Source organism: Eurosta solidaginis, chromosome 3 (assembly GCF_040869045.1).
Source record: "Eurosta solidaginis isolate ZX-2024a chromosome 3, ASM4086904v1, whole genome shotgun sequence".
In the NCBI taxonomy this organism is placed as follows: domain Eukaryota; kingdom Metazoa; phylum Arthropoda; class Insecta; order Diptera; family Tephritidae; genus Eurosta; species Eurosta solidaginis.
Window position 1 is genome coordinate 3,788,666 of NC_090321.1, and position 27,713 is coordinate 3,816,378.

The following is a 27,713-nucleotide window of genomic DNA, read 5'->3' on the forward strand; positions in this document are numbered from 1 at the left end:
GGACGTACCCGCGGGTCTTTTTCGGGGTTTTTCGTTAATATCTTTTGAACGGGCTAATATTTTTATTTTCCGCCTTCGGGTTATTAATACTGATGTCAGGACGCGTCGTTTGACACCTCTCTAGATATTTTTGGTAGCGTATTAGCAGTCGACCCCTCAACTAGACTATTACCGTTAATCGAATTCTATGAAAATTTTCTTTTGACATGAAATTCATCTGCACGGCGAATTGATTGACTTCGCTTTGCCACCACCTAGTATAGATTCGCTTCTTCGTCCTGAAAATATAATCTGGTGTTATGGCATAACACCAATAGAGGGATAATTTGGTGTTTCAATAAGCTTACGCTTTAACCATTTAAACTAATATTCCAAAAAAAAAAAGACTTGAGTTAAAGAATTGTATGGTGGTAATAAATATACCCTGCAAAAAACGCTCTCGTCATTCCACGTCATTTGACTAGTCATTTTACAGCCATAGGTTATATTCATAGTCACATTTGCATGGTCGTGGGTAAGTTTTATGACCAAATTTTTTTGTAGGGTAAATATTCCCTTATTTGGGTACTTTTCGAATAAACCAAGAAACCCGAGTACCAATGACACTAACACGTCACTGTTGTGACTGGATTTTACAGAAAGAAGAAGCACTCGGCTAAATTAATTAATTTTTCAGATGAGTAGGACAATTAATTAAGTAATAAGCGTAAAATATTCCAAAACTAATGCTAATAGGGACCGCAAAATAACGTTAAATATTTTTAAGCTGTGGATTAAAGATAGCCGATGGATTTCACAAAGCGTAAGTAAAGCTGTGGAGGAAGAGCTGAGGTGTTGCATATTTTTCTTCTGCCTTTAATATGTACTAATTTAATTTATTTGTTTCGTAGTTAAGTCAAATTATTACTTCTTAGATGATAAAGCATACACCGAAGATGACCTTCTCGTTTATAATGTCACAGCATATCAACTGCATGGCAAAGTAAGTAAAGTGTACCTATGGTTAGCGTGTCCCAATGACAATGCATTCATGTAATATTTATCAGGTGTTTTCTTAAATTAATCATACAAATTATTTGCAGGTCACTGAAACAGAGCTTATCAAATACTTTAAACAATTTGGTGATGTAGTCAAAGTGTATTTAATGCGCGATAAATATGCGACAGGCACGTCAGAACCACCAATTGGTGTAATACATTTCGCGCAACCAGTAGCCGCAGCAAGGTTGGTAAAGCACTAATTTAAAATGCGTAGTTGTTTATTTATATAATTTTCTTTACCTTACAAGAGCTCTTCAACGTTCTAGTCATGAATTGCAGAAAAAGCGTTTCTTTGTGAATGCCTGCGAGAGTTGGCAACAACCTGAGGCATATAAAGGTAGCGTTGATTTCAATGCACGTATTGTTGCACTGAATCTAAATGGAGATTTGATTGATTTCTATTCACCCATGCGTACAAATATTTTGCAATTGAACGATGAATGCTTGGAAAGCATATGTTTGCACTTACCCTTACGCGATCAGATACGCTTTTCGCGTGTATGTCGACGTTTTCGTGATATCTTCAAGCATATCTGCAAGTGTGCATCTAAAACCTTCAACATGAACCAATTGATTGGTATGACTCTATGGGATATACGAGAATTTTTTGAAATGGCTGGTGCTAATATAGAGGAATTAATTGGTGCGGTGCCTTACAACTATCAAGATCGCATTGATTTCATTAGCGAGTTTAGTCCACGTATACGGCGTGTTAATCTCAATTGTAATAATGTTGAATCGGCTAGCTTGTTGCGTTTGCTGGAATGTTTTCATGCTGTCACCTATGTGAAATTGCACAACTTTTCGTTGAATGATAGTGCTGTGTTGGCCTTTAAAAATTTGCCTAACTTACGTGCACTGGTGCTAGACCAGATTTGTGAGTTGTCAGGTAAGTTGGCTTATATTAAATGCATACTTACGTAAATTTTCACAGATTTAAATTTTACGGACTGTCTGCTAGTGTTTTGCTGTAAAAACACCCACAGTTCAATATATTTTGTGACAGAAAGAAATGTAGTTACGGAAAATTTGCTCGGCAAGATCTCTTCGTGTTTACGGTGGTGTTATTGCGGTAAAGACAGCTCCAACATCCAAAGGGACTGTTTCTGAAGAGGGCCGGATATGAATTCCGTACCAACACCTTCTGATACTGGAGTGGGAGTAATTTTTTATGACTACTTGAACTTTTGGGTGGACTCACCCTGCTTATCTGCTCTGTAACGCAACCTGAAGAAAAGCAGAAGATCGCTGGTGAGACCCCCCAGCGGGTAAGGGGGTCAGAATATACCCGCGGTAGGTATGCCTGTCGTAAGAGGCGACTAAAATACCAGATTCAAGGGGTGTGCAGCGCAACCCTTCAGGTTGCCAGCGCAATATATAGCTTCTCCAAACCCAATTGTCAACCTCACCTATCCGCGGCGAATCCTGTTTCACTAACAGACGAGGTTCTGGCGACCCCAAGCTCCTCATGGAACTTGGTGGTGAGGAGGGAGGGAATGGCCTGAAGGTTTAATGTGGCCACATAAATCGTTCCCGAGATGGTCGGGCCTGCACCTTAATGGTGCTGTGGTACCGGAGCGTACCGGATCTGTATCCGGCAAAGGACCATCACATCGATAACACTCCCCAAAGCCTTCGGGGAGCAACCTTATCGCTACAACAACAACAACAACAACATCGCTGGTGAGAAGTGAGAGACATCATATCCGTATATCAGTAATCAAAACATTTTGTTTAAAAGCTCATGGCGGAACTACTATACAAGGTGACAGCACGGCACAGCTGATTATTTTTTGATTTGATTTGATACATCAACTTCCGGCGCAGTACGATTTGTACATTAGTCCATCGAATTTACAAAAACTAAGCACATGTAACTTTTATTTATGTTTGTAGCTATCTCACCATGCTGCCACCTTGTATGGTTCCACTATGAGAACGCCCTATTTTTATATATATTGACAACTCATTCAAATCGGTCGTTTTTTGACAAGGTATTTTCTAGAGAGAGATGGAGATATGCCGATTTTCTAACAATATTTACTAATTGTAGTCGGTTTGCCCGTTAACGAATAAACAAAATATAAGTTTCTAACATTTTCGCAGTAAAAAGCAATAAACAACTCATTCTGCAGTCCCTTCATTTTAAATTTGTGCTGCATTATTTGCTAGTATCCACCGCTAATTCGCATTTTTTTCATTTAGGAAAAAATCTAAATAAATTATATCAACTCCATGAACTCAGTCTTTATGGCTGCGAAAATTTGCAAAACGACCATTTCATCGACATTTGCAAGTGTTTGTTCAATTTACGTAGCCTCGATATACGTCATTGCAAAATGCTTTCATCGCGTGCCTATACTGAAATGAAACGATACTGCCGACAATTAGAGCAATTGAAAATCTCCTGTGAAAAGGAGGTTAACTATGATTGTGTAGCACAACTACACGCCTTACGCGATCTTTCGATGCACTCTTTTGGTGCTGTACGCGAAACATTTTTCATTGCTTTAGCAGCGCATAAAGCGCAACAACTCGAACGACTGGAGATATCTGCTAGAAATTGCTTAACACACGAACGTGCCATTTACCTATCAAAGCTGCAGCAATTGCGCAGTCTTATTTGTCCAAATAATGACAATCTAATCGATGAATGTCTATTCGAATTCGCTGAACGTTTAACTCTTTTGGAGCACCTTGATATAAGAAATTGTCGCGCTGTAACAAATATCGGGCTTCTTGTACTATTGCGCCGTTGTACACACCTCAAGAGTGTCAATGTTGAACAGTGTGAAGGTATAAACGATGATTTCGTGTTCGATGCCTGTGACATGTTGAAGCAGCGTATACGGGACTGTAAGGAGCAAGTACTGCTTTATGTAGCAGGCACAGGACTGCATGAGAGTGTAGTAAAGGTTTGTGGAGAAAGGTTGAAAATATTAAATTACTAAACAATTATTTATTTACAGAATATATACGATTTCGAAATAGGACGTTTATTGCGATTTTCGTTTGCAGAAGCGACTTCCTAGTGATTCCCACTAAATGCGAATAGGTAGTAAGTAATACGTGAGAGACAAGAAAATACGTATAAGAAATAACAAACTCGATATTACCGAAAAAGCATTTAAAAGACATTTTGTATTAACACTGAAAAATCTTAAAACAAAGCACAACGCACATACCTACGCGAGTTTTACTTTCAATTAAAATAATGTTAACACAGAATCATTAATGTCTTTTAAAATATTGGATATTTTAACTATTTATATCATAGTATGTATGTATAATGTTTCAGTATCTACTATATAAAACCTTTGGTTGTATGTAAACAAACAATATGTGATCATTCCGTAGAATTGGTTAAATCTTTATCAGCTTTTATGTTCGGTTGGTATTCTGTTAGTTTTCTATGCTCTGTAAATAAGAAAATCCAATTTTCCAAATTAAAACTTTAAAATTTAAATATATATAATACTACTCCTACATATATTTAATTGTGATGAAACTATTTTATGTGCTAAAAATCTGCAATATATTCAAATATTTATCATTATTTGAAATTAGTTTATAAGTAGTGTTTGTTTACATGCATACATCACAATTAAAATGTGTAGATATTCTAATATGAAATTATATAACTTTTATGCATAAGCAAATATGCAGTAATATTTCTTATATCTAAGCCCAAAAAAGATATACATATATGAATAACAAAAAAAAATTTATCCCCGTTATTTGCAAGTTATCAAACAACTGCGAAATATATTTTACATGAAAAAAAGATAAAAGAATTTTCAACTTAGTATTTAAACGTGTTGAAGATATTCCCCCCTATTGCGAGTGTCGATCGAAATAGAATCGAAAATTTGTCGATTCCATTTTTTGCATTAAAATTATTACTATGCAAATTAATCGCCAAATCTTTGGACTATTATAAACAGTTATTTTATACAAGACAAATTTTGCTATTTTTTCAACTTTTCGATGTATATAACATAATTTGCTCAGCGGTCGACTATCTACTGCAATCGACACTCGCAATAGGGGGGATTAAATCCTGCATGATTAGATATTACTTATTATCGATTATATTCTAATAGTCAATAAGTGTTACTGTATTTTACAATATTTACATTATACTTACTCGACCTGTATATTCTCTTTGAATTAAAATAAATGCGATAGTTTTTGAAACTACGAGGTTCAAAAAGTAATATACTTAGAGTTAGTGAGCTTATATGGTATGTCCTGCCTGTCTTTTAAACTTGTACTCTTAATTAGGCTGATTTCATGGATAAAGTATAACGATCATTTGCAGCACTGCTTTATTTTTTGGCAACTATTTTACATGCGCATCGGTTGTAATTTTTACGGTTGATATATTTTTATTCATGCATTTGTGATAGCGGCCGCCGTGGTGTCTTGGTAGCGTGATCCGCCTACCATACCGAAGATCCTGGGTTCAAGCCCCGAGCCGCAAGAGAACTTTTTTCCATTAAAAATTTCTTCGGAGGTTAACGCGCCTTGCATTGATTTTTATTTATTTATGATGGAACTGGTGAATTTATCACCAATTTTTTCACAACTTTTTTGTGATACTAAAAATTGTATGAATTTTTTTTAATATATTTTTTTTAAGATTGCGTGCCTTGTTGATTGGTCAGAACACTTTCAATCTAGAGGAATGTAGTTCGCATACTGACTCTTTGTTTGTATAGTCAGTTCGTCATCCCTCTCAATCTAGCAATGATGAGAGTGGCCTGTCTTCTACCGGAAGTCTATGAACAGTTGCATTTGAAAGTACTTATCTCTGCAGCAAAAAGCACCAGTTTCGCTTTACTGATGATTATCTTTGTTCTTTTAATATACGTAAATGGCTGAAAGACTCAGAAACTATTTCATATTACTTGGTATAGCATTTTTTATAATAACAGCCATCCCACAAAAATAAAACACGCATTTCTATTTTTTATTTTTATTTTGTCATTTTCAATTTTATCTCCATAATTTTAATGCATAAATTTAGTTCGCTATTACATTTGTGGTTTTCATTATTTCATTTTTTTATTGTTAAATGTAAAGTAATTGATAACAAGCAATTTATTTATTTTGTATTTCTATTTTGTTTTTCATCTCTCACTTCTATCATTTTTGTTTGTCTACTTAGTATACTTGCAAACGATCGCTTACTTAATTTACTGCTTATGCACATTTGTTGCGTTTCTTTTAGACATTTGCAATCTAATTTTATATAATTTGTTTAAATTTAAATTTTGTTTAATCATAATAAATCTTCTAAATTTTTGTATCAATTGTTTTAGGTATAATTTTTATGCTACATATTTTATTATTATTTTGTAGTTTAAGATGTTTTTTTGTTTTGTTAGTATTTTATCGTTAAATCTTTAAACAAATGCTCATTACATAATATACATATATGTATGTATATATATATATATACATATATTAATTTGTTTGTAAACCTACTAATGCTATTTGACTTATAATGCGCCTTAAAAACTAATTATAATTTTATTGTTGTTTAATTTTTTTCTTTTAAACTAATTTATTTCACTTGCTAATTTCATTATTGCAAATATTTTTTTAATTATGTATATATGTACGTACGTATAGTTATATTTGCGTATGTATGTATGCTTGTATATATGCATAAATGTATGTATAATAGTTGGTTTGTAACTTCACCTATGTATGTATATTTGTATTAATAAAATTGCTTTTGTTGCTTTGCATGGCAAACAAAGAAAGAAATAAGCAAACAAAAATCTAATGATTTTAAAATGAAGAAATTTTCAAATTTGCTTAAATATTTTTTTTTTTTTGCTTTAAATAACTATAAATACAAATTTCTGCAGTTGTTTTTTATGTGAAATATGTTTGTATATAGTAAGAGTTTATTAAAATCGTGTGTAGCCTAAATATCGGGAATGAAATGAACCGCAAAAGACATAAATACATAAATTGCAATGCGTAGCATAAATATCATACAAATTTTATTTATTGGAAAAAGAAAATGTTTTTTTTTTTTTTGTATTTATTTTTTTTATTCCTTTAATTTTATTTGGTAGCAAATTATACTTAATATGTATATATTTATATTAGAGTGGTTAAAAAAATGCAATTTTTGAATATTCGCACACGTCACACTCTAAATTGTTCCTTGTGAAAAATGAAGACATGTATTTTTTATTTCAAAAAAAAAAAAAAAAAAAAAATCATGTTAGTGCTCGCGCACGTCGTTTTTATAAAAGAATTGTAATGCTCTTAATTTTCATATATCCTTTAAATTTTTTTTGCATGACAAGTTCATGGTTTTTCATTGGGTAATATTTATATTAGCTCGCAGCTGCCTTGAATGCTTAGAATGAGTGTAGCGCCTAAAAATATATTGCGAAATTTACAACGGTGAAACGGAAACGTTTGTTCTGACCAACTCCTCATTATATTATGGGATTTCTAGTTATACTATTGGTTATATTTCCAATCGTCAAAGAAAAATATTCACCGTATTTTTGGATCCGAAATTGTGAATTTGGAAAAACTGCCATCGAATTCGTCATAAGCGTTATGGACCCCATAATGGTGATTTTGAACCCAAAACAATACGCAATATAATCAGAACTACCGTTTGAGTTTCACCGAATTCAATATCGCAACATAAATTTAGGCGCTACGCTCATTCTAACCGTCCCAGGCTGTGAACTATTAGAAATATTTCGCAATGAAACACGAGTTTTAGAATGCAAAAAAAACTTGTGAGCATTCAAGAAAATATGAAAGCTGACATCGCGACCTCTAATCTAAGATCACTTATTTTGCAATAAAATTAAAGAAAAAAAAACTTTTGAAAATAAGCTTTATTATTGGTTAATAAAATTAACTAAAAAGTAAAAAATAAATTGATTAAAGAAATGTAACACTTTATAAGTTCACTGTAACCTTTAACGATAATTAGGCTTCTTCATCTGCGACAAAAAAACAAACCAGTGTTTTATTAAAATTGACCTTGAGCCGGCTAAATAAATAAATACTTTAGACATGTAATTATGTACAATATGGAATTTTTTTGTCGCAGACGAAGAAGCCTAATTATCGTTAAAGGTTACAGTGAACTTATAAAGTGTTACATTTCTTTACAGTCAATTTATTTTTTACTTTTTAGTTAATTTTATTAACCAATAATAAAAGCTTATTTTAAAAAAAAAAATTGTTTTCTTAAATTTTATTTTTACTTTTTAGTTCGCGAAGTTACCTGCGTGAGGAAATACGGCACCTGAGAACTCAGCCGTATGAAGCAAAAAAACACAAGCAGATCCTCAGTGAACTCCACAAACAGGCGTCGGACCTTTATGCCAGGAATTGCCCGGTAAATCCAGTACTCAAAGAACAGTACCCAAAACTTGCGGAAGAAGAACGCATACTCCCCACGGAAACGCGAGTCACTCTAGCTCAACTTCGTTCTGGATACTGTAACAGGTTAAACTCTTATCTATCCAGAATCAACCCCAACATACAAAATGTATGCCCGCTTCTCTGTAATTGTAATGTGGAACCAACGCCTCTAACACCCCTTTCATTACGGTCCACCCCTGTTGAAACAGCAAGTTTCCTTGGATTCCCGTTAGAGGATATTGACGACAATTTGTGATTGGTCGCACCTATTAGGTGGGGCGAAGCACTGCTACAACAACAACAACAACAACCTGCGTTCTTGAGGACTTAGGCTTTTATTATCGCCAAAAATCTGTAAAACAAAATGAATTGCGCAGAACAGTATGCAACATTTAGCGATAACAGCCTAACTTCTACGTTCGTGTATACACAAACAAAGCGAAGTTACCTGCGTTCTTGAGGACTTGGGCTTTTATGCCAAAGTAAACACAAATCTTTACCGATAACGCTGTTATCAATTAATTTATCGAATTCTCGCAAAGTAATATTGCATTGTCATCGGAGTTACACATGCGTGCAAAATTTCAGCTCAATCGGACACCGGGAAGTGTATCCAATTTAACTTGCAAGATTTGATTACAGACAACAGCCAAGTGAAACTAAATAAAAGCTTATAAAAAAAACCTGTCTCTTCTTTTCTCATAAAGAAAAATATCGGGCGGTGATTTGCGAATGTCCCAAAAAAAATTTTCTTTAACCATTTTAATGTATATTCTTTAGTGTAATTTTAATTGCAAATGTTTATTACTTTTTATATAATTTTCTTTTAATCTCACGCACTAATATTTCTACGCAATAGTTTTTTTGTTTCTTATTATTTATTTATTCTTATTTTTTTTACTACAAATAATCCTTGTGATACAATTTTTTTAAATTAAATTATTTTTCTCGCATTTTCGTTCGATTACAACATTTTACAAATATAAAAATAATCAATGCAAATAATTACGTTTATTTTTTTTAAATTTAACTGTCGTAAAATATAACAAAACAATAACAAAAACTATTTTTATATGTATATATGTATGTATAAATTGTATTTAATTATTTAAAACAGCACTTTCTGTCCTCACCTGCTGCTCTTCCTTTTTTCAATTGTATATTACAAAAATGGTATTAATCGCATTAAATTTAAGACGTTTTGCAAAAATGCCGTCCACAATGCATTCAAACGCTTTGAATGCGCCATTAGGAAGCGCCAAGTGAAAATCACTGTCACCACTTTAGTCAGCTGGTGCAGATAGTATAATCTATTGTGAATGATGAAAGTTTGTGAGTTAACATTAAATTATTATTTCAAATTTGAATTTCATACACTTACCGCATCATGCGCTTTCGACACGCAGGTAGCGATTCTGGACGTTGCTTAAATAAGAATTCCCTAAAGCCCAACACATAACGTTCCACATAATTTTCCCAATCAATTGTGCGCACATCAAATACGAACGTATCGCGATCCTTCTGACTTAGCACATTGAGCAGTGCGTGCACATTGTCATCTTTGAATCGCCATTGGTGCGTAGCAAAATATTCCAAACAACCAACAGCTTTGGCAATTTTATTTTGGATACTTGCCATGCTACAAAAAAAATGAGGTTAGGAATAATATATTCTTTTAAAGAAAAAAAAAAACACGAAAAATTTATTGAAAACAAAAAAACGTTAGTGAATGCGAGTTGGAGTAATTTCTTTGTTAATGACATTAAATTGTTTCCATTAACAGCGTTGCGTAAACTTACAATGGCTTCTTGCCCATTAGTCGCGCTAAAATATCCAACACATAGGCTGGTATGTAGTGTACGATGAAGCCATGTACGGCATTCAATGGACGATTCATGCGTAACACACCCGTCGGATACCACAGACAGCCCTCTGGAATAAATAATAATAAAGGAAAAAAAAAATATAAAAATAAATAATTGATGTAGCAGTATAAAGAATATGTGATGAAAAATAAAAAAATTATGCGAGTGAAACAAAACCAAACGTACCCAATGGATGTTTTCGCACATGTTTCATGGCATATTTAACAAATTCACCCCATTGTATGGGATGTCGTTGTCCAGTACAACAATTATATATCGCTAAAGCATCAGATTTGCTCGTCGCTGTGCGCCATGCTGCGGCAATCATTAAATTAATCACAATATCAACAGGTACCATATCGGCAACATAATTCTTTTCACACATTATTGTACGAAACAGACCTTTACCGACGGCGGCCACCAAACCGGTTGGTCCATTGAAATTGTCAACCCAACCGGCGAAAGGTTCATTTAAGCTGGCAATTACTGCAATTACAAATATAAACACAATTTAAAATAGTTTTACTCTATACTTACAGCAGTGAACACGAAAATGGCAGTGTCAATATTTAATAAATTTCGAAAATATTTTTTTTTTTATTTTCCATGATTTAAGAAAAACCTTCCATGCACTGTTTAAATAAAGCTATCCAAATCAGTATCAAAAGCATTTTCGAAAAAATTCGAATATGCGAGAAAAATTTACGAAAATTTCGATAATTTTAGTTAGTTTTCAAAATTGTTTTTAGTATGCAGTTTTACGGTCCAATCAAGTACAAGTTATAAGTCGCTCAAAATTTGCATAGATTATTGACATTTTTTTTTTGCAGAAGGAGAAGAAAATTTCAACACCCTTTTGAGAAAAAAATTCAAAAACAACCAATTTTAAGACCAAAATTGACTCAAGAACAAGTTAAGATTTCTCGAGTTTTTTCGAAAACGTTTTGAGATTAATTGGCATAGTTTCATTAACAGAATTCATCGAAGTTTTTTATATATTTATCGAAAATAAAAGAAGAAAAATTTAATTGAAGTTTAATAAAAATTTTCACTGCTGTTTGAGCTCGATTCGAACCTTGAATGATTTTCACTGCTATTTTGGTATTCTCACCTGTATGCCAAATTTGTCTACAGTTAAAGCTAAGCTCAGCTTAACCTAGACATTTTGGCCATTTACGTGCTATTAGTCACAATTTAAGTTGACAAACTAGAGAAGGTTAAGCTCCAGCCAACTTTAAAAAGAATGTTTTGAAATCACTCACCTATGGATGGCCGTACAATGGCAACAGGCAGATTACCAGCTTCTTTTAGTAGCATATGCTCCGCTAAGGCTTTCGTAAATGTATACGTATTTGGGCGTTTACCAATCAGTGATGGTGTCAGCTGGAAGAGAAGAGTATATGATTTCAAACTTTTCGAACGTATTTATAGAGACCACTGTTTTGAGAAAATCTAGCGAAGAATAATTGGGAAATGCTTCTGACAAATATAGAAGATAAATAGATAAGTTTGTATTGCTGGTTAATTTGTTCCAACCGCCCTTGAAATGAAAATACTTATTAAGCTTTCAAGTACAATTTGTAGTTGTCCAGTTCAACAATTATTTTCAAAACGAACAACGAAACCACATTATGCTCTTGCGCTAGATTAAGATACTATTACTTATTCATTGCATTCTGTCACTAAGTTAAAATCTTGGGGTTTCAATTTCAAGAGTTGGTACAAATATAAATTGATAAGAACTGAATTTCTAAGAGCAGACATCTCTGAAAAACCCATGGTCTTCCCGAGCTGAATATAATGAAACTAAAATTCGAGGGAAGTTATACAGTTATGGTGGCGCTGTTTCACTTTCAACACTTCGTTACTTCAAAACTAACAGTATATCGAAGCTTTTATGTAACTTAAACTGGTAGTTTTTTTTTTTTTTTTTTATTATTAAGACTCCCGTTTCCGGTGTTTTCCGAGTTAAACGTGACTCGCCAGTTCTATTAATGTTAGCTTCTTTTTTTTTATAGCTTTTCATAATTTACCCTTTCAACGACTATTACGCTTTTGTAAACCTTCTCACTGAGCTTTCTTCTGAATGCACAAAATAGTAATTCTCCAAGGCAAACTAGTTAGTACGCCATGAGATAAATTACTGTCTTTTTGTCTGTTCATTTACCCAATTTGTTGTACGGCTCGCTTTTCCAATTGATCGAGCTTCGAGATACATATTAACCTATCATAAAAAACCACCTTAGTCGGCCCTAAACAGTTTTTCTTAATATCGCGAGTATAACAACAAAAATAGTTTTTCTTAATTATATAAATATATTTACCTGATCGAGCATATCTTCAGGAAGCCAATTGATAAATGAAATAATATCGTCGGGATTATAGGGTGGTGCGTATATAACTTCTGATACTTCGGTTCTATCGCAATTGCAGTAGGCAGTGGAGACGTGTATAAGTGCCTTTGAGTATGTTATTTTTATTATTAAAGTTTTGTATAAATTGCAACGTAAAATTTTAATAACTTACATCTAAGGACATCATGCGATGACACAACTCAACTAAACGCTTCGTTCCAAGCATATTTATTGTGACTGATAATTTGAGCTTTTCGTCGAATTTTACTGTGGCAGCTGAATGGAATACAATGGATACTGTGCGACAGAGAAGCGCCTGCAAAATAAAAATTAAATAAATATGTTTGCTATTACAAAAAATATTTAAGTTCCAATGCGAGCTAACTGGCTCTAGCTGGATATCAGCATCAATAAAGCAAAGCTATTACCCTCAGTGCTAAAGTTAAAGCTTTGTAGATTTTACCTGATCACTTTCGCAGATGCCCAATTCCTCGGCTGTTATATCACCAGATATAGGAATCACTTTGCTCAATTCCTTTGGTTTTTCTCTTCGTAATGTTTCGAAAAGCTGTGGAAAAGAAGAAAATCAAAACTTTACTACATTCAACATATAAAAATTGTATCCATGGCGTATGAGTTCTTAGTGAATATGAAGGTGAAACAGGACAAAATAGTTTACCAATATATCTACAGTGGTGGAAAAAAGCATACGGAGGTTTTGGGCGTTGTGCAAAAATGCACGTCAATTATTCGTTTTCCGCTGTAACTGTCGCCAATTGGGAACACCATGAACGATCGAGACTTAGTTCTCTCCCATCGAGGTGAAGGATTCCATTTTCCTCTGTTTCCTAATACGTATGTCGATATGGGTCAACGCGTCTAATAACTTCACCCAGTCAGCGAACGTTTTAGGCTTTTTTTATTCGTTGCATTATGTTCATATCTTGACGGCCGCAATGATGTGGTGGTGACGTGCTGGTGACGTGCTGGCCTACCACACCGAAACTCTTGGACTCAAGGCCCGAGAAAAGCAACATCAAAGTACTTGGCAAACACTCCGAGTGTATTTTCGCAATGAAAAGCTTTTCAGCGAAAATTTATCTGCCGATCTCCACGCAGTTACTCTTTTACCGAATACTCCTGTCCTGAACATAGACTCGAAAAACGACGGAGTCACGAGTACCTGTTATAGCTTCGTACTCAAACACGCGTTTGAAGGAAATCGTCAGCGAAAGAAAACAACTTAAAAAACAATATATGTTGACTTTGCAGCCCTGGATTACACCAAAAGCAGTAGAAATGGCCATGGCGTATGAGCAACATTTACATAGCGCAATTTCTAGCTTCTCAAAACCAACTGTGGCGAATCCTCTTTCTTTAGCAGCCGTGGCTCTGGCTATCCCAAATTCCTCATGGAATTAGGGAGTGGGGGCGATGGCCTGGACGTCTCAATGTATCCATATTAACTCGTTCCGGAGATGGGGGGCCTTGTACGTTAATGGTGCTTGTACCATCAATATCGAAACCTTCGGGGAGTGTCTTTATCACACAACAACAACAGTGACATTTACGTGTTTTAAATTAAAGCCAGGCTTCTGTTTATTTGACATAAAACTTTCCATGGTCTGTCAAATAAACCGCCGGTTAGTTTTAACTCCACAGGGACAAGCGGCCCTAAGTTGCTTAAGTGCAGTACTTTTTTTTAATAAACTTAATATCTTACTTACCGGTGCACTAAGCAGCTCATTTAGACGCGCCGACACTTCTTGACCCCGTTTTGGTCGTATTAACAGATAAATATTTTTTATGTCTGGACATGAGCGTAATAGCTTTTCAACAAGAACCTGAAAAGAAGAATAAGAAGGAAAAAGAAATAAATGAACGAGAAATGATATATACAAAATTAAGGGTCTGTGGTAAGCAGTTTCATGAATGAATAAAAAGTCAATACAAACTTTTTAACGCTGCCTTCATATAAATGGATCAAAACGAGACAGAAAATGTGTCCTAATACCATGGGTATTCAAAAACTGAAAGTGATTGCCCTTTGTATTTTCAATAGAAACACCTGGAAGCTATTAAAACCGAATTTCCTTATCACCTCGACCAGTGCGCCACCGGGCGAAATGTATTTCTTTCTTTGTTTCAGTATGACGATGCCCTGACGTAAATGTAAGATTTAAGTTCGTAGCTCAATGGAAAGTTATGTCGAGTATCTAGCACACCGGAAAGTAACTTTAAATATTCCGGAGCCACCCAGCAACAATTTTCATTATTTTATAAAAGTCGTAATATTCTTTTGGGGCTACTGACAGATGTTCGTTAATGAAATTAAAAAAAAATTAATTGTGACTCCTTAAAGTTTCTGTGTGAAGTCATGCACATTTTAAGCACTTTAGGTGGATAAACCTTAGAAGTTAGAAAGTAGGAGCGTGCAAATCGAATTGATGACTAATTAAGTAGTGATCAGAGAAAGTACGTACGCTAATCATAAAGAATAGACATAGAAGTTGTTTTGCTGTGAAGATGAAAAGTAGGTTTGAAAGTATGTTTGAAGTTTCGGTGGCCTACTGGGCAATAGAAAGTCACTCATTACATATGCATACATTTTGGTTCAATATTTTCATTACACCTACATACATATATACACAAAAAAAATACTTCACTTATCACATGCTTAATTACAACATGAACCTTCATCAATAATCATAATGCGTTAAGTAATGACCTATGTTCATATGATCTGAGGTGGCAGAGGAAACTAAAAAAAACAGCAAAGAGGGAAATGTGAAAATGACATTTTCATATTTAACTAATAGTATTAATTGATTAATAGATATGTGGGGATATTATGATTAATTCTTTTTAATATAACTGTTGTTGGGAAAGGAAAAGGGTTATTAAATTTATTTTTAAACTAATAACGAAGTTGTAGACGGATGGAAATTTTATATAAATATATTTCTTTCAGCACTTACAATATGATTTCATTTCAATTTCACTTTATCTGTATACGCAAACAACCGGACCTGAGGCTAAAGATAGATTTTAGCCTTTTAGACCATTGTAACTATGTGAAGGAAAATTTTGAGCTTATGAGTCTATGGCTAAGAGTTTAGATATTTATTTATTTTCACATGCAGCCAGGCTACACTTTTGGTATTAGAGTCATGGTTGACAACACAAATTCGATCACTGAATGCCGCAGATTTCTCAATGAAAGATGATCGATTTTCGATTTTCCCGAAGGGGATAAAGGTCCTGGGCTCACGGCCTGAGAAAAGCACAAAAAAGTTGTTTCAGTTAGAAAAAAAATTGTCTAAGCTTGGATGTCCCCGGCATTCGTTTCTGCCATAAAAAGCTTCGCAGCGAAAATTATCTTTCTCGCAGATGGCCCGTTTATTCGTTAGCACCGTAATAACACTTTCGTAGAAAATCGAGTTTTTATGTGAAAACACTCTTCAGACATCTACAAGGATGTCAATAGTTAGTTTTTTTTTTTTAATTATTACCGTCACGGTTTAACTAAGCTCCTTCATTTACCACGTATTTGTGTTTTGAGTTAGTTTTTTTTTCGATATCCAAACACTTTCTTAACTTTAGATATATGGCTAACGAAGACACGGGACAAGATGCCGTTCGGAGTCCGCATAAAACACGTAGGTACCGCCCCGCTAATTTTTAGGAAAAATTCAATAGTATCAAAATGCAAATTGGAAGAAAAGCTCTGGTTAAAGTCCTCGGTGGTATATGGCGCCTTGTATTGGTTTTTTCATTCGGATAAAAACATCTCTCATTCAAACTTTCCTTCAATAAACACATTCTGAGGTCATCAGGCACAATATGCTGCCAAATAATCCCGCACACACACCCGTTTCATGTCAAACATAAATATTCTTATAAATGACTAGGTATATGAGCTTCAATATATACAAATATTCTGCTCATCTAAGGCGGTGGACTGTGGGGTATTTTACTGAATCTTGTCTCAAAATCGAATACTTCGGCCGATTGGAACAAGTACAACAAACAATATTTTTGAATTTGAAATTAATCGAATTCTAAAAAATGTTTTAAAACTGAAAAACAATTTTTGAGATTACAATTATTCTTTGTTTTTGCGTTTTTCATTTGTGAACAGAAAACTGATTATTATTTTAATTAAAGGTTCAAATCTATATATATAAAAAGAAGTGTACATTTTGATTGTCACTTCATAACCCGAGAACGGATAGAATGATTGCCATGAAATTTTTAGGAAAGATACAGGAAGGAGAGATGATGGTTAGTTGATTTTGAAATCCCAAATCGGTTTAGCCATTCTTGAGTTATGATTTTTTTTTAGAAAAAATTCAATTCTATATGAAAATAAGTCGGGTTTTCCTTCCTGACGCTATAACTCCAGAACGCACGAACCGATTTCCACGGTTTTGCATTCGTAGGAAAGGTCTCGGGCTCCGTGAGGTTTATAGCAAAGAAAATTCAGGATCGACGCACAGGGTCTCGAGATATAGGCCAAAACGTGGACCCGGGCACCCCTAGAATGTGTGTGTATTATGGATATCAAATGAAAGCTGTTACTGAGATCTTTAAAATAATTTTCATGGTGATATTCAATTTAGTCGCATCAACTTGGCAAAACTGATAAATGTGCATGCGAAGCCGAAATAAAGACATGAACTAATAATACCCACATACCTATTGACATACGTCCTATTCAGTTTGCCTGAAATTTGGTATATAAATTTGCCTATATTAGTATTTACGATGCTTTTTTCTGGGAAGTAGACCAGAGACGGACTGGGACTGGGATTAGGACTAGGACTGGTACTGAGACTCGGAGTGGGACTGGGACTGAGACTCGAAATGGGACTGGAACAAAATACATACCACCCTCTGGGATTGGCAATAAGATATGAAGAAGAATGAGAAAAACTTGAGAGAAGAGAGAAGGAGACTGAGAAAGAGATAGAACGAGACGAAGATGGAGATAGATGAAGCGAAAAATACGGAGGGAGGAGTGAATACAAAGATTAGGAAAGTGTAGAGAGGCGAGCGCAGAGTTAGACGGAAAAAGCTTATTAAAATGTATGCAGATTAGAGGTTTACGCCGATCACTTTATCGGCGGCGGCGGCGTAGGCTCTTTTATATACCGATGGCGGCGGCGTGGGCGGCGCGCCGGCATACGCTGGTGTTCTTACTTTAAAAAGCTTGATTTTTCGATTTAAAAAAATAGTATTTAGGAAAGGTTTTGTTCGTATGTATTTAAGGAAATCAACGTGTTGGCCATTTCGGAAAGATCGGAGGTTTTTGCCTCAAGATCTCGCAGACTGTTCAAAAATTTTCAGGAGTAGCGCCTTGCGGAGGGATTGTCCCTCGTTCACTTGATCCAGAGAGGCTTCGAACCCAGCCCCGGTCTTTGGAATTGGTACCGCTGCGTCTGCTGAAAAGAAATATATACATAAAATAGCCACACTTTTGTCTGCATATCCCGTGCAAAGCGTAGTTTCACCTAGAGTTAACTCCTAATAATCGTCGCGAACACAATTTCTTTAAATCATTTGTGGCTCCTTGGCGGTCACGCACAAAGGTGACTTACGGTTGCTATTAATGGTCTATTAATACTCATAACACTCGTGGCACAGGGCGCCTCCTGTTTTTTCGGCTGTTTTTAAGAGCTGCAATTCCCGATGTGCGAACAGTAGCAATCCCGACCACCAGTCGCTACCAGTCCTCCTGACACTCACACCATATGCCAGCACAGAAGCTATAGGACTGCGACTTTGAACTCATACCTTCGTCGACGTCATTTTCCTAGAAGCTCTAGGTGTAGCTCCGAAGACTTTCCAACGGATGCTTTTGTCGCGCTATGCTGCCGAGCTACACCAGAGAAACACATTGAAACGTTAGGGGGTTCGGCCAAGGATGCCGTCATTGAAAATCGTATAATCCTCGGCGCATCTACATATTTAAAATTTTACAAGGACCCTCGATAAAATTTTTAAAATGTAGACCAGAGTTTGTGTTCACATCATTAATTTCAATAGTCATTGTTAAATCAAGACGATATTTTAGAATGAAAGTCGACCGATTTTAGGTTAAAAGATGTTTACTGCTGTTTTCCGGCCTAATGATATAAGAGCTCATTATGGATGATCGCTTAGCTTGAGTTTTCAGACAAGTTCGACTGTCCACTACGTTAGGGTAGTAGCACACACGGTAATTTTTTCGACTGTCTTGGGAAAGCTTTTGCTTCGCCACTTTGAGTGTTCTTGCGAAGGAAAAAGCCTCACCTGGTAAATATATGTGCCTACGTATTCGTAACGTGTAGTTGATATTTAAACTTGGTTGATAGGCTATACTCAATGTAATTCCCTCCAAAGGACTAGTTTTGGATAGGACCGCCAACTTTAGGAAATGTCTAACCGGGAGACTTGTGTTGAAGGATGAAGTGTGAACATCAAAATTAACATTTCAGATGCTATTTTTAAGTTTCGTAAATAAACTAAATAAATAAAATAAAATAATTGGCGGCCACCGTGGTGTGATGGTAGCGTGCTCCGCCTACCACACCGGATGCCCTGGGTTCAAACCCCGGGCAAAGAAAAACAAAAATTTTAGAAATAAGGTTTTTCAATTAGAAAAAAATTTTTCTAAGCGGGGTCGCCCCTCCGCAAGTTTTGGCAAGCGCTCCGGGTGTATTTCTGCCATGAAAAGCTCTCAGTGAAAACTCATCTGCCTTGCAGATGCCGTTCGGAGTCGGCATAAAATCATGTAGGTCCCGTCCGGCCAATTTGTAGGGAAAATCAAGAGGAGCACGGCGCAAATTGGAAGAGAAGCTCGGCCTTAGATCTCTTCGGAGGTTATCGCGCCTTACATTTATTTTTTTTTTTTTTAAATAAACAACAGATTTTTGAATGTAAGCCCAAATGATTTTCCAAAACCTTCTCATACGTACATACATATATCCTCAACTTAAGTATGAGTTAAGAATCATTTTAAAGGAGTGTTTATGCCCCTAGAACCTACTAAAGGATTTTGCATCACTAATTTGGCTTATTCTTTCAGCCAATCGCAATATAAAATAAAAAAAAAAATCTGAACTTTTTTTTTTTTGCTTTTTTTAACAACTTGATAACAATTGGAAACGCCTTGGGTAATTTTATTTGAATTTAGTGTTCATTATTTTTTGTAAAAAATATGCAAATTGATCATATAAATTTATTATATAACGTTATTTGTAGTGTTTTGTTTTAATAACTTGGTGAATTGGCTGATGCAAAGGCCGTGTTAAGCTGACATCGAAAACGCCTGTTTTTTTAAATAACTTTTGAACAGTTAGAAAGTTAAATTTCGCAATTAGTTTCTTATAATATGCGCCTCCCGTTGATACCACTTTCGACCATATCCGACCAATTTTCGACATGACCAATAAATGGCCTATACAGTCTTAAACGAGTAGAAAATATTGTAACGCGCCGGACGCCGCCGCCGCCGCCGCCGCGCCGATATTTTTGACATTCGGCGGCGGCTTGCAAAAAACGACCCTAATCGGCGGCGGCGGCGGCGTATATCTCTAATGCAGATAGACCAAATCTAGGGCAGAACAACGTCTACCGGGTCTGCTAGTTTCGTATAAATTATTGAATGCTGCACTGGAATATGGAGAGAAACTTACTTTGTGTGAAAGTAGCGATAATTAACGATTTTTAATAATACGAAGGAAATTTTTAAAATATGTTAGCTTTTTGAGATGCAGTTTTGTAGCTCGTGCGTTTTAAGTAACAAAAAAATCAGGCTAAAAATTGCAAAAAAGTGAATGAGAGAAATATAAGGTGAGAGTTTTACGTTTGATGTAACTAAACAAATCGTTTTATTTGGAACGCAACAAAAACTAATGAATATGACCCACTAAATGTTTTTATATAATTCTGGTACATAACTTTTTCGGAGCCCGAAATATCACGCGAGTCGCCTTCATGTCTTGTAAATCTGAAATTTACTGCTTACTTATTCTTTTGTTCATAGAACAGTTTGACTTAAACAGTTTTTATACTTTGAAATCATTCTCACAATTAAATTTAACATTTCTATGTATAATAAATTTTCAGGGAACAGAAGCAGTATTATTTTATTTTATAATTATTTTATACTGCTTTCTTGCCTCAGAAAGTTGATTTACTGCTTTTTTCGTTTAAAACCAAATGTTGAATCTTTTTTATCTTCGAGTTTAAGTTTTTAACTATTACTACTATTATTATTAAATTGGTGTCAGAATTATATTGGCACTAAAATTCCTAAAAGGCAATAAGTGAACTTTACTGCATTTTTGCTATGGACGGCAGTATAATTCTGTAACCGTGATTTGACTTTTATACAAATTTCTTCAAAACATTCCATTGTGCGGCGGTAACCAGGCAAACGACAGGAGAAGCCTAGAATATGTCAGAAATGAAATAATATGAACAACATGTAGTCAGAAACAATTACCCCCAACCCCCAGCTATTGCATGTGGCATAAATTTATGTAGAAGGCTTGAGTACAACAGCAACAAGGTAATTAAATATATAAACCATACACATTCGGTAAACGCCTAAAGATATGCTACACGCATAGAGCATGATTAGGACAACTGTGTTATTGCACGTCCACAATTCTATTCGCTGCTCTCTCTCCCATTTTTTCTCTTTACATTTTTGTAGCTATCCTTTTTATCGATTTACTTCCCTCTTCATGTTACCTATGATAGTGGATATGATCCCGTAACTGATTGCGGTAAGTGCTCAACGGAAAAAGTAATGATGAGGTTATTTTATTACTATTTCTGTGATAATAAATGCATATGTTAGTAATTACAACGCTATTTACAGCTTACAGCCGTAGGGCGTGAGTACGAGTTGGTAAGCATATTATATGGCCGTGGTTGTACGATGCTTAGTCACGTGCCGCAAGTAAAGATGTAACCGAGCGGGGCAGCATATTTATAATTTACTGTGTACTGACGCTGCGGCCATGAAAGAGTTCCAGCATACCAGCAGAAGCATTCCTGGAACGAATGTAGGACACAGTCATCCAGATCCGCACTATAGTTCCAAACTTATCGATACGCTACAGGGATCTTATATGAGAGATGAAAAACAGACGCCGAATACAGGACGTTGTCGTGGCGGAAAAGGGAAGGGAAAGGGCTAGATAAAAAAAACCTAGATAAGAACAATGGCCGAACATTTTTCTTGCAAATTCATCGGGAGGCGGATAATTATATGCAATTACTGTCGCATGCTGATGATATTTACTCTTTGCCCTGAATCAAGAGGCGGAGGAGTAGGTGCTGTAGTAAACAATTTGAAGGCGAAGTATTTCCTGTCATCAAAGAAAGATTTATGTTGATTTTGGGCTGACTAGGCAATTCAAAATTTCAGTCTTCTCGACGAGCACAGTTCTTAACATGAAAATCTTTCAGGAGTCTGCTGTATCTTTGTGTGATCAAACATGGTAATGCAGATGGCCATATAATATACATTATTATTCCTACTTATTAATTACAACTGGAAATATCTATTTACTTATTTTCTGTTAAAATACTCTTACTGACCCCCCCCCCCCCCCCCCCCCCCCTTACTCTCACACTTAAAACTATTGTTTTAGAGCATGTGATTGTTATACGAGTATAAACGGACATCATTTTCAAGAAGATTGCTCGCCGACATTCGGCAAAATTTGTCAATTGTGAATCACATTTTTTGTCATTGTATTACATAGACATCATATTTTCCTGAGCGTACATGAGCCCTTCTCCCTCTTATTGCAGAGTACTTTTTTCTGTCTCAGCTCAATAAAAACTCCTTTACGATCCGTTTATACTTTAAAATTCTAACTGGAAACGGAACATACCTTATAGGATTTGGAACCGAAATTGAAGGTCGACACAGGACGCGAAAGATAAATTTCTTCGTAGTCTATTCGATTGAATGGTTCCGATATGATTTATGTCCACTCTCTGACTCTTTTCAATGGTATCTAATTTCTCTCATACAAACGCAACCATCGTAATTCGTAACCACTAACAAATAAATTGTGTCTAGCTCTCTGGCTGCCATCATAATGTGAGAAATGATGTCTACACATCAAGAAATTAAAAACAAAATAATATCGTACCGCATGGCCTAATGCAGATATGCATATTCAAGACCGACGAATGGTCGATAATATACGCAAACCCATAACCACTGTCGCCGTCCTGAATATAGAGCATACCAACCTACTGAGAATATCACCGCATCACTGACGGGCATGGCATGTTACTTAAATAATTTACTTACATGTTGTCCTAAATGTTTTTGCTTTATGACTCTCATTACATTTGTGGCCAGACTTGGACATCAAATTGCACAATAAATACTACCCAACATTAAATACAAGGGATGAATATACCTAAAACAAACAAACTTGGGCACCTATGACTATTTTACGTATAACATTATTTTTCGCTTTGCTCCAGAGCTCGCTTTGACACACGATTTTCTTGTTAGGAATTGTGCTTCATTTTGTTTTACGTTCCACGTAAGAAAATCGTACCTAAAGCATAGATTGTACATTTCGCAATGAACTCAATTGCGGTTTTATAATTTTTTACAAAGGCATGTGTTTTCTTATAGCGCTTAAACAATGGTGCATAAACCGAAACTATTTAATGTATGTGGAAACCTTTCTTTTCTACGCCCCACCAAAGTTAGCTAAAGGGCCCATTACTCATACTTAGCATAGACTTGACTTGACTTGAGAACTGTCACTTACAGTTCTGTTAAATGAACATTGCATGTTACTGATTACTCCAAACTTAGCAACACTTGACTTAGAAGTCTGTTGAATTTTGACTTTCTATGTAAGTTCTAAGTGACGTTTACATTTTTAGATGCCATTTGTTTGTTTCCATTTCATTTTGACATTTTGTCATACAAATTGACATTTATTTTTATTTTATTTATTAATTTTTACACTCATAAATTAATTGTAGTACTCAAACTTAACTTTGTTTAAAAACCACCACTTTTTGTAGCAAATATTTCACAATAACATGACAGCTGGAAAACAGCTGATTATGATGTCAGATTGTATGCGCTAAGTGAAGTATAATCGTGGCTAAGTTGCGAAGTTTACGCCAAGTCAAGTCAAGTCTATGCTAGGTATCAGTAATGGGCCCTTAAGTCCTTGATAGTTTTGTTTGTTTGATTTTTAGAAAACCTGGGCGAAAGTGGAAATTCTGCAATGGTTTTTGACTTAACTTGAAATCAAAACCATAGTTCAGAACCTGGTAGCAATCCAAAGTGTGGCATGTGGAAAACAACTTCCTCAAATTGACGACCGGATCGACTTATATTGATAATTCGTTCAAAGCTGATGGAATCTTACGTCAAAATCTCAGGACATCTCCCGTTTAGCTATAGCTTTGAAGCTTGGAAGATAACAGTGGCAATGGTATGAAATTTTGCCAAATAAGCCCTTCGTTGGTTTTCGCATTTTGTAACTGAAACTTTGCAAACCAATCGAATTTTTTATTTAGAGCTTTCAGAATATTTTTAGGCTGTCAAGGCGCAAGTTATAAATATCTCAAAATTTGTAGTGACAATTTTTTTTTTACCGAAGGGTGTTTTAGATCAAAGAGCCCTATACAGTTCTTAAGAAAACAACAAAATCCATATAAAATTACCCTTTTTTTAAGTAATTTATGAAACCTACTATGGGTTTTATAATAAAAACTATGCAATAAAATCTGAAAAGCGTTTTAGAAAATTCGAGAATATTTTATGATTTTATAGCATAGTTTTTATTATAAAAGTCATAGTAAGTTTCTTAAATTACTTTAAAAAAAAAAAGTAAGATTTAATTGACAAAATTTCATAAAAACTGTCACTTCGATTTTATGGTTGTTGTAGCTTCACCAAAGGTTTTGGGGTGTGTTATCGATGTTGATGTTCCTTTGCCAGATATAGATCTTGTACGTTCCGGTATCAAGCCCCATTAAGGTACAACCCCGACTATATCAGGAACGATTTAATATAATATTGTGACGAATATTAACAATAATAAGGGATACTATCATCTCTAAGCCAATACTAAGTAGTGACTTGTATGCACATCAATAAATCAATCATTATGTCTATACCTATGTCCATACAAGCAGCGGAGAGCAACGCACAAACACATGCATATATCTGAGATACTCCCAAAAGTAGGCAATAATTTGTGCAAGTATCACTCACATATACACGCGCATATGAGAAGCTATAAACGTAGTTATAGCTGGTAATTTTATAGCTGGTAACTAACTAGTAAATTCTAGAAATAGGAACGCCTAGAAATATGCCAACGAGGAAACCACGGCTGTGTGAGGTCGAAGGTTGGGTTGCAGAAGCTATATATTGGTATTTTAGCCACCTCTTACGACAGGCATACCTGCCACGGGTATATTCTTTTACATATACTTGGAAATTATTAAACAACGGATTTTATTGTTCGCTGCTGTATATAAAAACAAGGAATTGGCCACAGTGTGCATTGAAATCATCTGACAATGGGCTCTCTCCGAGCACACTATTTTTGCTGATACGTTGCAAAAATGTTTCCGCAGCTGAGTGATAAAAATTTCGTTTTATGAACGGCGAGTTGAGCCTATGTATATAAATATTATTAAGTTTGAAAGAAAAGGTCTTCTTAGACTATTTTTTACACTTCACCATAATATTAAGAGGAACAATTTTATTCATAACCAACACTTTAAAATGTCAAAGAACTGCCAAACAGCCGAATAAAAGTTGAGAAAATGTAGCGAAAAAAACGTCTGCTAATTAATTTGACGTAAAATTCCAACCGTTCAGTGGATCGTAACTACTCAACGGTGCGTTCAGAAAGTTGTCACTCAACATTTTTGTTTTCTGAAAGCGCGAGATTTCAATGTTTGAGCAAAAACTCTGCGTATATAAATGAGCCTTAAGTTCTCTTAGGGATGCCACCCAATCAATATGTACCCACATTTCTGGTTAATCATTCTAGGTCTATTATGCATGTCTTTCCTTTTTTTTTGAGTACATATATATATACCTACGATGTGTTAAGTAAAATAAGATATCCTGCTCTATCCTGCTCGTGGGCGCATCATATCCGTATGCTCAGTCCCATATCCGACTTGGTTTATAAGCATATTTTGAATTCATTGAATCACATTTTCGTAGGTATTTGAAATGTAAATAAAACAAGTAAGGAAGGTTAAGTTCGGGTGTAACCGAACATTACATACTCAGTTGAGAGCTATGGTAACAACATAAGGGAAAATAACCATGTAGGAAAATGAACCGAGGGAAACCCTGGAATGTGTTTGTATGACATGTGTATCAAATGAAAGGCATTAAAGAGTATTTTATAAGGGAGTGGGCCATAGTTCTATAGGTGGACGCCATTTAGGGATATAGCCATAAAGGTGGATCAGGGTTGACTCTAGAATGCGTTTGTACGATATGGGTATCAAATGAAAGGTATTAATGAGTATTTTAAAAGGGCGTGGACCTAAGTTCTATAGATGGACGCCTTTTCGAGATATCGCCGTAAAGATGGACCAGGGGTGACTCTAGAATGCGTTTGAACAATATGGGTATCAAATGAAAGGTGTTAATGAGCATTTTAAAAGGGAGTGGGCCTTCGTTTTATAGGTGTTCGCCTTTTCGAGATATCGCCATAAAGGTGGACCAGGGGTGACTCTAGAATTCGTTTGTGCAATATGGGTATCAAACGAAAGGAGTTAATGAGTATTTTAAGAGGGAGTGGGCCTTAGTTCTATAGGTGGACGCCTTTTCGAGGTATCGCCATAAAGATGGACCAGGTGTGACTCTAGAATGCGCTTGTACGATATGGGTATCAAATGAAAGGTGTTAATGAGTATTTTAAAAGGGAGTAATCCTTAGTTCCATAGGTGGACGCCGTTTCGAGATATCGCCATAAAGGTGGGCCAGGGGTGACTCTAGAATTCGTTTGTGCAATATGGGTATCAAACGAAAGGAGTTAATGAGTATTTTAAGAGGGAGTGGGCCTTTCTGGACCAGGGGTGACTCTAGACTTTGTTTGTACGATATGGGTATCAAATGAAAGGTGTTAATGAGTATTTTTAAAAGGGAGTGGGCCTTCGTTCTATAGGTGTTCGCCTTTTCGAAATATCGCCATAAAGGTGGACCAGGGGTGACTCTAGAATGCGTTTGTACGATATGGGTATCAAATTAAAGGTATTAATGAGAGTTTTAAAAGGGAGAGGTGGTAGTTGTATATGTGAAGACGTTTTCCAGATATTGCCAAAATGTGGACCAGGGTGACCCAGAACATCATCTGTTGGATACCGCTAATTTATTTATATATGTAATACCTGCCAAGATTTTAAGGGTTTTTTATTTCGCCCTGCAGAACTTTTTCATTTTCTTCTACTTAATATGGTAGGTGTCACAACCATTTTATAAAGTTTTTTCTAAAGTTATATTTCGCGTCAATAAAGCAATCCAATTACCTTACCATATTTCATCCCTTTTTTCGTATTTGGTATAGAATTATGGCATTTTTTTCATTTTTCGTAATTTTCGATATCGAAAAAGTGGGCGTGGTCATAGTCGGATTTCGTTCATTTTTCATGCCAAGATAAAGTGAGTTCAGATAAGTACGTGAACTGAGTTTAGTAAAGATATATCAATTTTTGCTCAAGTTATCTTGTTAACGGCCATGCGGAAGGACAGACGGACGACTGTGTATAAAAACTGGGCGTGACATCAACCGATTTCGCCCATTTTCACAGAAAACAGTTAACGCCATAAAATCTATGCCCCTACCAAATTTCAAAAGGATTGGTTAATTTTTGTTCGACTTATGGCGTTAAAAGTATCCTAGACAAATTAAATGAAAAAGGGCGGAGCCACGCCCATTTTTAAATTTTCTTTTATTTTTGTATTTTGTTGCACCATATCATTACTGGAGTTGCATCTTGACATAATTTACTTATA

The 27,713-nt window shown here is 35.3% G+C and overlaps 2 protein-coding genes across 12 annotated transcripts in view; one reads left to right on the plus strand and one right to left on the minus strand.

Annotated features, from left to right (window-relative positions):
- The first annotated feature begins 651 nt into the window (after window positions 1-651).
- On the plus strand, window positions 652-5,258 carry LOC137243133 (F-box/LRR-repeat protein 2-like). Of its 2 annotated transcripts, none has more exons than XM_067770446.1 (6): window positions 652-802; window positions 891-982; window positions 1,083-1,225; window positions 1,290-1,930; window positions 3,247-3,956; window positions 4,011-5,258. In XM_067770446.1, exons 1-6 carry the CDS (start codon window positions 787-789, stop codon window positions 4,071-4,073), a joined length of 1,665 nt encoding a protein of 554 aa, XP_067626547.1. In that variant the 5' UTR covers window positions 652-786; the 3' UTR covers window positions 4,074-5,258. The 2 variants fall into 2 exon arrangements, with proteins under 2 accessions (XP_067626547.1, XP_067626548.1); XM_067770447.1 differs by having other exon boundaries at window positions 701-831.
- Window positions 4,986-27,713, minus strand: part of LOC137243131 (putative fatty acyl-CoA reductase CG5065) — a 129,711-nt gene continuing 106,983 nt past the window's right edge. For all 10 annotated transcript variants that reach the window (XM_067770443.1, XM_067770442.1, XM_067770439.1 and 7 more), the window contains 9 exons: window positions 14,404-14,520; window positions 13,140-13,244; window positions 12,849-12,992; window positions 12,647-12,781; window positions 11,585-11,705; window positions 10,509-10,808; window positions 10,257-10,389; window positions 9,839-10,096; window positions 4,986-9,767 (listed from right to left, as the gene is read on the minus strand). In XM_067770443.1, the coding sequence (XP_067626544.1) occupies window positions 9,620-9,767; window positions 9,839-10,096; window positions 10,257-10,389; window positions 10,509-10,808; window positions 11,585-11,705; window positions 12,647-12,781; window positions 12,849-12,992; window positions 13,140-13,244; window positions 14,404-14,520 (1,461 nt within the window). In that variant the 3' untranslated portion in view covers window positions 4,986-9,619. The remainder of the gene's footprint in view (window positions 9,768-9,838; window positions 10,097-10,256; window positions 10,390-10,508; window positions 10,809-11,584; window positions 11,706-12,646; window positions 12,782-12,848; window positions 12,993-13,139; window positions 13,245-14,403; window positions 14,521-27,713) is intronic.